Source organism: Camellia sinensis, chromosome 12, assembly GCF_055761805.1.
Source record: "Camellia sinensis isolate YWXY chromosome 12, ASM5576180v1, whole genome shotgun sequence".
Classification (NCBI taxonomy): domain Eukaryota; kingdom Viridiplantae; phylum Streptophyta; class Magnoliopsida; order Ericales; family Theaceae; genus Camellia; species Camellia sinensis.
In genome coordinates this window covers 129747597-129759762 of record NC_138972.1, presented here as the reverse complement: position 1 = coordinate 129759762, position 12166 = coordinate 129747597, and the positions used below count along the sequence as shown (strand labels likewise).

Below are 12166 nucleotides of genomic sequence, written 5' to 3'. Positions count from 1 at the left end.
TTTAATATTGGATTAAACACTAAAAGTTAGCCCAAAAAATTTAGTTCAAGTTGATTTTTTTACCAATAATTCTTGATTTAAGCTTATTCCTTGGAGAATCGTCTAATTTATGTCCAATCCATGAGTTAATAAACCCACTTATTTATTTAATCTTTAGTTAGTAAATATATTTAAAAAAAATTATAACAAAAATAGAAAATTTGTACATATTTATTTGGTATATTTATTAACAATTTTAAAATTAATTAAGAAATTATATAGTTATTCTTAAAAGAATAAATTACATTGGTAGTCCTTATATTTTAACTCTTGTGTTATTTTTATCCTTGCAATTTTAATTTGCTCGATTTTGATTCTGAATTTATAATTTTGTCTCAATTTGGTCCAATTGTTATAATTGTTAGTGTTTTTTTTTTTAATTGAAAATACACGCATGAGTAGCATTTGTTATAATTTTATAGACAAAACTATAAATTTGTTCAACTTAATAAGTTAATATCAACCAACTCAATAACTATTTTCTTTTAAAAACCTTAACCGACATTATCAATTCAACCAAATTGATACAAAATTTAAAATTAATGGTCAAAATCAAGTTAATTAAAATTACAGAGACCAAATTGACACGAGACAAAATGCGAGAACTATCAATATAATATACCCTTCTTAAAATATGTCTAATATTGATTGTATCAATATTAAGATATATTTATATCTGAAAACTATTTAAGACCAAATCAAACTATAACTTGAATAAAAATTTGATGGCTTATTAAAAATATTTAATAATTATAAATTTAAATTTGATCAATTTTTCATTTAATTTTTTTCATAATAGAATTAAGTTGTTTGATAATTATAATTTATAGTTCCAATTTTTTTAAAAATATTTTAAAATTATATATAATTATAATTTCTTTTGAACTTTCCTTTTCCATCTCAAATTAGTTATAACTTGAATTATATATAATTTATTTTTGACTTCTCATCTACAAAAACTAACAATAGACATAAATTATTTTTTTAACATTGTAAAGACTAAATAAAGAACTATATTATCAATAATAATAATAAGAAAACATATTTTTATTTATCATATGACATCTCACCACTACATTGATAATAGACATTAATAATAAAACTCATTACAATAATACAGTAATAATATATCAGATGATAAATAACATGTGATCACAATAATTTCTTACAGTTATACAAAAGTACCCAAAATGATATATAAAAAAATAATATATGATCTATATTCAATTTTTATATAGTAAAATTTACACTTAATCTCAATTTACATTAGTTTTCTAAATCAATTTATCACCCAAACTATCTACTATTTTTTTAAGTAATATTCACCTTTTCAAAACTCACCCAAACAATACTCTGACCGAGGATCATCATTGTTGTTGCCATGCTCACCACCTCCACCAACCACTATGCAATTCCGGTATAATTTTTTATCTTTGCAAATTTAAAAAGACAATGTCGAAGAAATAAAAATGTATCGTTAGAGTTTTGAAGAGTTAAAAGTAAAAAACGAAAAAAATGTGTGATTTTAATTTTTATTATTCCATAGGGAAAAGATTGAGGCCTCGAATTTGAGGCCTCCAATGTGGCTCGAATTGCCCCCTTTCTTTTTTTTTTTTAACTGTGTTGGTTTTGTTGTTTTTTTTATTTTATTATTTTTTTATTTGTTGGGTTGTGTTAGTTTGGTTGTTTTTATTTATTTATTTATTTATTGGGCTGTTGTAATTTTATTTGTTTATTTATTTATTTTTAAAGGATGGTTATGTGTAGGGGTGGGTTTAGAGTTTAGGATTTAAGGTTTAGGTTTTTATTTCTTCTTTCTTATTTGAAATAAAAATATAGTAAGCACTCGTACAAAACTATATGAAATTAATAAATTTTAACCAGCAGTCTAACTGATCAGTTAATTTTATCACCCAATCAATCTAACCCAATTGTTTTTTTTTTTTTTTCTATTTGTTGGGCTATGGTGGTTTTTTTTTATTTTTTATTTTATTTCTTGGGATGTGTTGATTTATTTATTTTTTTATTAGGGTTTAGATTTTAGGATACACATAAAAATCTTTCAAAAAAAAAAAAAAAAAAAAAAAAAGCCAAAAACAGAACCAAACCAACATAGAAAAAAAAAAAAAAAAACAAACAAACAAAACAGACAAAACAACTTTTCGAGGCAAATTCGCGCCTCCAATTTTGAGGCCTTTAGCACGGTTGTATTCCATATATGGGTGATAATTTTTTTTAAAATTCATAACTTATGGAACAGTATTCGTTATTTAAAATTTTATTTATTGATGGGCAAGTCAATTAAATGTTTTTAATTTTGTACAAATAAAAAAAATTTAAAATTTTTTTTTGAAAAATTAAAAAAATACCAAATCATAAAGAACAATATATGACTTCCTATTCTATTAAAAAGCTCATAACTGTATTATCAATTACATATATCAAAAATAATAATAACAACAATATAAAAAATACACAAACACCAAAAAAATAAGAATAAAATTTCAAATTAACTCCCAAAACAAAGATAGTTAAACAGATATATATATTTATTATCAATTTAGTTGAAAAAAAAAGTCATGTAGAGGGGAAAAAATACTAACGCGAAAATAGAAATTAAAAAAAAATAAATACAAACTAACAAGTTTGAAATAAGTTTGAACTATTGACAAAGAGAGAGACTAATCCTTGCATCATTACATTGGGAGAAGAGTTGGTCGGACTGAAAAAAAGATCAAATATTGACTATTCTGAAGAGATAATTGTATTGAATTTTTAATTTGATTGGATTTTTAAAATTTTAGGATTTATATTATTTTCGAAAAAGATGAGGGTGGCTTACTATGTTATTTTGAATTTTGAAATTCAAAATCATAGATAATTAGTGTCTTTAATATTTTTTTTATTTGAATTGTTTTGATCAATATTATTTTTAGAAAGAGTGAGGGTGACTTCAAAATTGTAGATAATTAAAACTTTTTTTGTTTTTAAATTTTTGATTTAAGGAATTAACAATAGATTTTTTTTTATTTCTTTAAAAATTAATAAATTAACAAAATTAATTTACGAGTTTGGGAGTCACAATCATTGTTTTAAAAAGGCCTTTTTCTTATATAGATACTAACATATCACTCGTGCTATGCACGGATTGTATTTACAATTATCTATATATGTGAATTGTGATTTTTAAATGTTTTTTTTAAATGTTTTTTTTTTCTTTTTTTATATTATATTAAAGTTTAATATTTTTGATAATAATCATATGTGTTGAATTTTTCAACGAATTAAATGTTTTTTTTATTATATTATATTAAAATTTAATATTTTGATAATAATCATATGTGTTGGACTTTTGAAGAAATTTTTTTTATGTTTGTTCTTAATGCATTAAACTGTTACTATGATGAATAATAATCATATGTGTTGAGACTTTTCAAAGAATTTATATGTGTTGGATTTCAAAGAATTTTTTTTTATACTTGTTCTTAATGCATTAAAGTGTTGTTATGATAGTAAGACTTGAGAGTTGAGAGAAGTTAATAAATGCTAAATTTTTTTTTTAAAATTAAAAAATCAAAAAATTTGGATTGAGTGATTGTGTTGGATATAGATTGCCCATCAAATTCGATAAATATGGTTCAAAGACCAATTGTTTTGAATTGAATTACCTCCAAAATCTCACCAGTTTTGAACAGAGGGATCAGATAATCAACTGAGTGAATTATATATTTGGGGGCTTCAAATGGGTTTTCGATGAATTGCAAAATCCAGTAAGGGATTGGTGGTTCATGTCGTGCTTGGCGAGTTGAGCTAAGTTCTCGTACCGTTCTCTGTAATCTCACTGTTTCATGCTTTGATGATTTTTTGTGATCTGATCTGAATCATTGAGATGTTTGATTACCCAATTGAATTTGTTTAGTACAGATTTTTCTTATTGGATGTCACCACTATTTGTTGAGGCTTCGTTTTGAATAACTTTTGTTTAGCAGTTTTTTTTTTAGCTAAAAAAGTTCCGTTTGAAAATAATTTTTGTCTTTTTTTGATAAATAAATGAACAAACTTTATTAGAAAGGCATCAAGACGATGCAAACAATACAAAAATAACTCACAAAAGTCCAAACAAAACTAACTAATCAAATCCTTCACAAAATCTACAAAAATCAAAACATTTGGATCAACCGAACCTGTAACCCAATTATGCAACACCATCAACAATCGGTTCTCTAACCATGAAACGGGATGGCACTCATCCTGAAAAACACGCCTATTCTGCTCCAACCACACCAATCAAAGCAAACAATGTGAAGCAAGAACCTAGGCCTTCCGACGCCTCTTCCCCACCCTAGCCCCATCCCAACTTTGTAACACACCCAGCACCGACCCCGGTTGCACCCAAATTAAACCAAACAATGCAACAATAAAACTCCAAAGTCGGGACACAACCGGACAATATAGAAGCAAATGATCCATTGTTTCCCCATCCCTACATGCAACGCTAGTTAACCAAAACATGCCCTCATCGGATCAAATTGTCAATAGTCAAAATCTGTTCGGATCAAATTGTCAATAGTCAAAATCTGTCCCAAAGCGACTGTCCAAACAAAGAAAGCAACCTTAGACGGTGATCCCGTCTCCCAAATGCTCTTTCATGGAAACACAACCGCACTACCCTCCACAAACACACCATAAAAAGAAGACACTGAAAAAACTCCTTTAGATCTTGGACAATCCCACACCAAGAAATCCTTCCCATCCCTCACACCATACAAAAAGTCCAGAAGGTTCACCAGTTGATCCAACTCCCAATCTTGCACATTACGACGAAAATAAACATTCCAAACAAACAACTGCCCCAGCCTAGCTTTGATGGACGCAACCACTTCCTTCCATCCGCAGCAATAGCATAAATCATAGAGAACATACTCGCCAAAGGCACCTCGCTGCACCACCGATCCTGCCAAGAGCGAGTCCTATCCCCCATCCCCACCTTAATCTAAGTCCTATACCAAAATTCCTTCCACCCTAATCAAATCCCCTTCCACAAACACCGATCCAACTCCCAATTTTTGTCTTTTTTGTAGCTTTGCGAGAGAAAAAATAAAAAATGATTGTGATTTAAATTTGACATTTTGTGTTATTAACTTTTTAGCCTATTTACCTACTTCCCAAACTCAAACCCTCTCCTTGATACACTTGTTGTGAAATCTAAAAAGGGAGAGATCTTCGAGCAAATGACTCATATATACATATAGATCTTTGATTATTTGCTAGTTACCGCTATTTTTTAATTATTTTTTATTTTTCCTTTGTTTTCCTTATCTATGTATGAAGGATTTTGTTCATCTGGGACTGCATACAGTTGGATTGGCTTTACATAGTGATTTATTTTCATTCATTTTCTAAGGAAAACTCAAATCTGTTTGTTCTTCATGAACATGTGACAAAAATTCAATTATTAATTCATATGAAATGCGCTGATTTTTCTTATCAATTAGACTAACTGATGCAATTTGAAGTGTAAATACCTGATGCAAATTGTATTTGACATCTAGGAATTACAAGTAAGTGTTGATATATTATCTTGGTAAAACATTTATGATTTAAATCTGTTATGCAAACTGATTGTTTGATGGGCTTCACTGTTAGCTTGTTATCTTGTCCATTGATTTATAATTTAAGAGCCATGAAAATAGAGAGAATGAGTCAAGTTCACATTTGTTTTGCAATTAAGATGTTCATTCTAATCATGAAATTGAGAGAAATTTCTATTATGATTAATGATATAGTACTAGGAACTGATAAAGGAATGTTAAAAGCAAAATGAAGAAAGGTAGATGGATAGGCAGATGAAACTAGTAGTACTAAAAATAGAGAAATTTCTAAGGACATTTTGGTCCACCTCGCTTGGTCTTCCAGTTATTGTAGCAAGGGCAGACCTGCTTGTTACCATACGTCCCTGGAGGCACACATAAGCATTTCGCGCAACACTTCTGGCAGAAGAACATGCATGGCTTTTTGTACGCTGTCTTTGCACACCTTCCTGTGCATCGTGCTCCACACTCTGCACCCACCGCACAGAAAATTATTGAGTCTGGCCATAAACACACTATTTTTCACTGTATTTTCTATCACCAAAATCATGGCGTGAGCCGCATTCCCATTGTGAGTAGGTGGTAGAAAATGATGCATCCTTAATCTTAATCGAAATTATTAGGTAATTTTGGAGTACCATATGGCATTAATTACATGGTGTTTCTGATAAATGAGAAATCGCAAAACACAGTATTAGTGGATCATTATGGTCTCTCTCGACTACCTAATGAAGGAGGGTCAACATTGTCTTACCTATAAGGAGAAATTATTCAATGCTCTTGAAGTAACACTCCATGCCATTTACTCCAACATAAAAGTGATGAGTCTTATAGTTTAGACTAATAGCGCTATTAATTTGGATCATCATTTGAACTTGTTATAGGTGCACTGGATAATTACTCTGCATGCACGCACAAGCCCTGTGCTTTGTGCGTAATTAATTGAGCCACACAATACACACAAAATTAAGTTGCTTCGCACGCATGCTTAAGTAATGACAGACTTGTACTGAGCTTTGCCCTGCTTCTTCTCTAAAGGTCATCTATACTAAATAGGGCGCAGCAGGACCTTCTGTTTCTAAATCACTTAAATCACTAGCCATTTATTTCAATACATTTTGAACTATATGATCATATTTCTGAAGGACATTGAAATAGAGAAGTACGAAAGGTGAATTCCAAGAATGATAATATATGGTCCCCTCAAACATGTGAATGTGTAAGACATTGTTCAAGTACTACTGCAAAACATGTGAAAATATATAGTTTTTCCTTTTGTTTTCCTTCTGTTTGTGGGCCACGGTTCTCATATATGAATTAAATGAGCCACTTAAATGGAATTTTGGTAATTTGTAGACAAAAAATAAAAATAAAAATGGTATATTCTCCCAAATTATATGTTCAAATAGAAAAAGTGGAGAGAAATAAATAAAAGTTCTCTTAAATAAAACTCACCACTTTCAAAAATCCCTCCAAAGTTAAAAAGAGATTTGGATAAGAAAGAGTTGGAGTTAACACTTATCAGTTTTACCCTTACATTTTATAAGCTCCTACTCAAATTTTAAGGTTTTTTTTTTTTTTTTTCTTCTTTCTTTCTTTCTCTCGCTTGCCTTTTCTAATAAAAAATAGATGTTAACACACTATTTTCTCTTTGTTTCTGTCTTAAACTATCCAACAAGCAGAAGAGAACTATCCTTTATATATTTTTATTTTTTTCCTTTTTCTTTCTCTCCTTTCCTAGTTTTCCAGGTTTCTTTTCCGATTTTCTTACCACTAAATACATAGGGAGTGAGGCCCAAATTAAGTAAATCCAAAAAGAACTTATTACTTTGTATTTATCTAGCGGTAAGAAAAATTTATAAGAAATTCATCTATGTTTATAAGAAATTCATGTATATATAGTATGTTTATTTATTTATATTTAAAATTGGCTCTCTTCTTGGGGAATTAAGCTAGAAAGAGCACACCAATTAGTTGTTTAACCCACCTTGAGGCCGGAGGCTGCCTTGGGTGACACCATACTGCAATGAGAACAGAATCAAACTAAGAATTAGAAATGAATGAATCAAAAGCTAGAAAGAAAGAAAGAAATATATTCACCATTTGGTTGTTGCCTTGTAGCTGAGAAACTTGAAGTTGAAGCTCAGAAGAAGCCTACAAATCCATTTGGAAACATTAAAACAATTCAGTTTGAGTTTGCACACAGAATGGCTTCTATATATTACTACTTTTTATGTGACATGTGTACCCCCCCACACACAACATATATATAGCATAGTTATTGCATTTTTTTTCACTGATTCCTTGTACATGAATGTAGTTTATTCATATAAATTATCCTAATGAGTCTGTTTATTCATATATCAAAATTCAATTATTGTGAATAAAATAAAAATTAATATGTTGCTTACCTGCAGGTTTTCTGCGAGCAAACCAAGCATTAGTACAAAGCATAAAATGGCTGCACTTTGTTTTTTATCCATTGCTTTGAGATACAAAGGAAGCAAACTCAGAGAGAGAGAGAGAGAGAGTTGGATGGAGTAGTGAAGAAGTGGGAAGATAGAGATATTTATAGAGATTTGGGTCCCTCAAAAAAAAAAAAAAAAGATTTAGGGTTTGCCTATATTTCAAATGATAGAGCACATACACATGACATAGCCTATTTGGTAGAAATGACCTAACTTTATCATCTTTGCTGCACATGCATTTTTCAACATATAGAAAGACAGACTTCAATTATTTATAACTACAAAAATGTTAGGTACACAAAATTAGAACACGAAAGATTTTATTAATATTTAATTTAAGTTTTCTCTTTTCATATATTTTTGTGCTGCTAACATTTGTGTTAGTACTATTGTATAATTCCATTTAGGTTTCTGAAACCCTCCCAAAGAGGGATAGACAAAAATAAAAAAACTTTGCTCCACATTGAGGAGCTACAGTCTCCCAAAGTGTTTACAAAACCATAGACACAATAATTTAGGTACTTGTGGAAAGAGAGCTCTCTCAATTTAAGGGGAACTTTTTATTCAATCAAGTAGGGTTAATTTTGTTGCCTAGACCCCTTTCAACTTAGTCAGGCTATGTTTGGTTCACTGGAATGCAACTAAATTGGAATAGAATGCCCATTCATTATTCTCCATTTGTAATAAATTTTACCTCATTTTTTTACTAACCAAACGTGAGAATGAACATTCTAATGAAATAATCACTCCATTCCATCTTCATTTCAATGAACCAAACATTATTTAAGAGGTTGGTAAGACTTTTCTCTCCTGACTAATAGCATCATGTGTACCTAAAAAGAAAACCGTCATCAGACTTAAATGAATTTTACGTTTGTGCTTGCCTGGTCATTGATGAGTTATTGTTCAGTACTTTTAGAATATTATGTGACATTATTTATGCAGCACAGTACTCAAGCAATAACGTAATGAAAAACTTTACACGTAGGATAATACTAACCCAAATCTCGACAGTGTATAGCTCAATACTCCTAGTACTCTTAGACATCGCAACAAATACAGATACTTCTTCTGATATTGCTATTTAAAACCACGATTGCCAATGACAATGATGGTGCTGGCCACCGCTTATCTGTGGCTGCTGAGTGGTGGCATCCATGGCAGTGCTGCCAATGGTGGTGGTGGTGGTGATTCTAATAGGTGCATGTAGAGGAAGATGCAAAGGATAAAATGGTAATAGGATAGAAAATGACTTGAAACATGTTGAAGATGGAAAGCTCTCGTTCACTTGTGACCTTATCTCATATTGTTATTTTTGTTATCATATCCATGTGCAACAAGGAAACAATGAGGGTGATGGAAGGGCCTTGAACATGTGCAATCACATGCTCATCCTTCTGTGCTTTTACAATGGCTCCATCTCAATGCTCAGCAAAAAAAAACTGTATGGGGTGGTTGTGAACTTACATCAACCATACATATATGTATAGGTTAGGGCTCCACCACAAGAAAAAAAGAAAAGAAAAAGGGTCTTTCCATTTTGGTTTTTATTTTTTGATCATGTTCTAGTCCCTTTTTTTCTCTCCTTTTGGTTTTGGGCTTTTATGACATCTATGGGAAGTGGGTAGGGCCTTCATGTCCCCTATCTATCCAGGACTGTTGGACCACTACCTCATGCTCCATGTTCCTTTGCTTGCAAACTGGTACACTGTGTGATATAGAGACAAAAGAGAGGAGAGAGTGGGGGAGGAATCCCTCGCATTTAAGAGAAAAATGTTATACATAAACTAATTTCTGACCTGATTTTGTTGGGCATGGGTTTCATGTGTATTATTATTGTGGACTCATTGTGTTTATTGATAAGAAAATTTAGTGAGAAATTTGATATGAAATCAAATTCGATTTCTTACCCTTTTTTTTTTATTTATCACAAGTGGGAATTGTTTTGTGTTTAGAGATAAGAAAATATGATAAGAAATTAATTTTTGTATTACATTTTTTTAAATGAAAAATGTTACATATAATCTCATTTCTTATTGCATTTTTTCACATTTAGATACTAGTGATTGGGTTTCATGTGAATTTATTAATGTAGTCCTATTTTCTTGTATCTAGTAGTGATAAAATAAAATAAAAATAGAAAGGGTGAATTTCAATGGAAAATGCTATTTATTTAGAATTTATTTTTAAAAATTTATTCTAAAAGTAAAGTGTATAATGTAAATTTAAAATTAGTATTATATAAGTCGCATCCAAAATAAATGTGATCTATAAAATTATTTTTCTAAATAATTTTGAGTATGTAATATTATTAGAATTTCAATGGTAAGTAGGGGAGACACTAGGGTTTAATTTGGACGAGGAATAAGAGATTTCTGTTTAATTTCAATTTCTGAAGAATTTTTTCTTTAAAAAAAAATTTAAAAATTATTGTGATAAAAATTAACATTAGAAATATATTTTAAAATTTTCAAAAAAAAAAAAAAAGATTGTCCCCCTGCCCTCGTCCCCCAAAAAATAAAATCATAAGAAAATAATGAGTATTTTTTTTTATTACTAAATTAGTATTTAGTTTCTTTCAAAGTTTTCATAAAATAAATTAGTCTATCACCCGTGCTATGCACGGGATAATTATAGATATTTATATTTGTTTTATTTTTTTTAGTATATAAATTATGTTTTTTAAGATTTTTTATAAAAATAATTTAACAATCTTATCACTAATCATAATGTATAGGAGAAATTAAAAAGGCTACTGCAGTAACCATGCACGGGTTGTATCTATAATTATTTGTATGCGGGAATTTTAAATGTTGATGAGAGATTTTGACCAAATTAATAAATGCAAACATGTGGAAAGACATGTGGATTGGAAAAAGTTAGTAAATGCTGATTAGGAAATTTTGATCAAATCAATAAATGCTAAATTTTTTTTTTTAAATAAAAAATTTAAAAAATTCAAATTGGGATATTGAAGCTCTCACAGGCCTTGGGGTTAAAAACTCTCTTTTGCTTAATATATAGTATAGAAGTATAGATTCTGAAAACTAAATCAATTAGAGGTTTTAGTTTTTGATATGGACCTGTTCTTAGAAAGAAGGCTTCTTGTGGGCCGTTTTGTACAGACTGGGTTTTAAGAAACACTAGTAAGAATGGGTGGGCCACGCAAGTGGAGTTTCGGGCCCAAAATGCTATCGGAGGCTTTTGTGTCTCAGTGGGGCTATCGTGACAAAAAATTATTACATACACTTTCCAACTTTCCTAGTATCATGTGCATTGTTTACCTAACATTTTGGCAAAACAGAAGTTATATATTAACGCTATGATGTTTGGGCCCAAAAAAAAAAAATTGAAAAATATATTTTTTGACATTTGGTATAACAAAAAAATGTTTTTTATGGTTAATAAAAAATAAGTTTATTTAACTAGAAAATGTTTTTAACTTTTAAAAAGTAAAAACATTTTCTAAACTAAAATTTTAAGAATATCATTACACCACCCCCTTCAACCACCATCACTTATATCACCACTACTGTCACTATCACACTACGTCCACCTTTGTCTTGTTACGGCTATCAAATTTTTTTTTCTCTCCCAAACAAATAGAGCGTAAATGAATTATCATTGAATTTGATTTTCAACATGGATTTTTAAATTATGTGAACAAACACCTCTTCATTGAAATAAGCTGTGAACCCCCCAAAAAAATAAAAATAAAAAAATTTAAATTCTTTCAAATTAGATGGACTTGAAAAGTTATAAAGAAAAAAAAAAGTACAAATTTTTGAAAAATTCATTTATGCTGTGTTTGGTTGGAGAATTTGGGGAGGAATTTGGAAAGGGAAATGAAAAAGGTAGGTAAAATGTGAATAAATCATGTCTATATTTCATATAGTTTTACTCACATTTTTCCTTTTCTTTTCAAAATCTCTTCCCAAATTCCTTAACCAAACACAGCATTAAGAAAAAAAATGTTACTTTATAATTATTGCCAAAGAGAGAGATGCTCTTACATCAAAAGAAAAAAAATAAAAAGACCTATTTGAAGCCAAAAAAAAGAGCTGAAAA

The 12166-nt window shown here is 29.6% G+C and overlaps 1 protein-coding gene across 2 annotated transcripts; it reads right to left on the bottom strand.

Moving 5' to 3' along the window:
- Positions 1-5753: 5753 nt before the first annotated feature.
- LOC114323995 (protein GAST1) lies at positions 5754-9383 on the bottom strand. 2 transcript variants are annotated; one of them, XM_082899850.1, is made up of 4 exons: positions 9099-9383; positions 7731-7784; positions 7618-7651; positions 5754-6100 (listed from the first exon to the last, which is right to left on the bottom strand). In XM_082899850.1, exons 1-4 carry the CDS (start codon positions 9144-9146, stop codon positions 5919-5921), a joined length of 318 nt encoding a protein of 105 aa, XP_082755976.1. In that variant the 5' UTR covers positions 9147-9383; the 3' UTR covers positions 5754-5918. The 2 variants fall into 2 exon arrangements, with proteins under 2 accessions (XP_082755976.1, XP_082755975.1); XM_082899849.1 differs by lacking the exon at positions 9099-9383 and adding an exon at positions 8042-8211.
- Between the last annotated feature and the right edge of the window lie 2783 nt (positions 9384-12166).

Bases quoted from the DNA above. Each gene is read 5' to 3' on its own strand.
- LOC114323995 (XM_082899849.1), bottom strand. From the start codon at position 8,113: ATGGATAAAAAACAAAGTGCAGCCATTTTATGCTTTGTACTAATGCTT. The intron at 7,652-7,730 runs GTGAATATATTT...TTCTCATTGCAG, and splicing joins TACAAGGCAACAACCAAATG to TATGGTGTCACCCAAGGCAG. The intron at 6,101-7,617 runs GTGGGTTAAACA...CGGTGGGTGCAG, and splicing joins AGGCAGCCTCCGGCCTCAAG to AGTGTGGAGCACGATGCACA.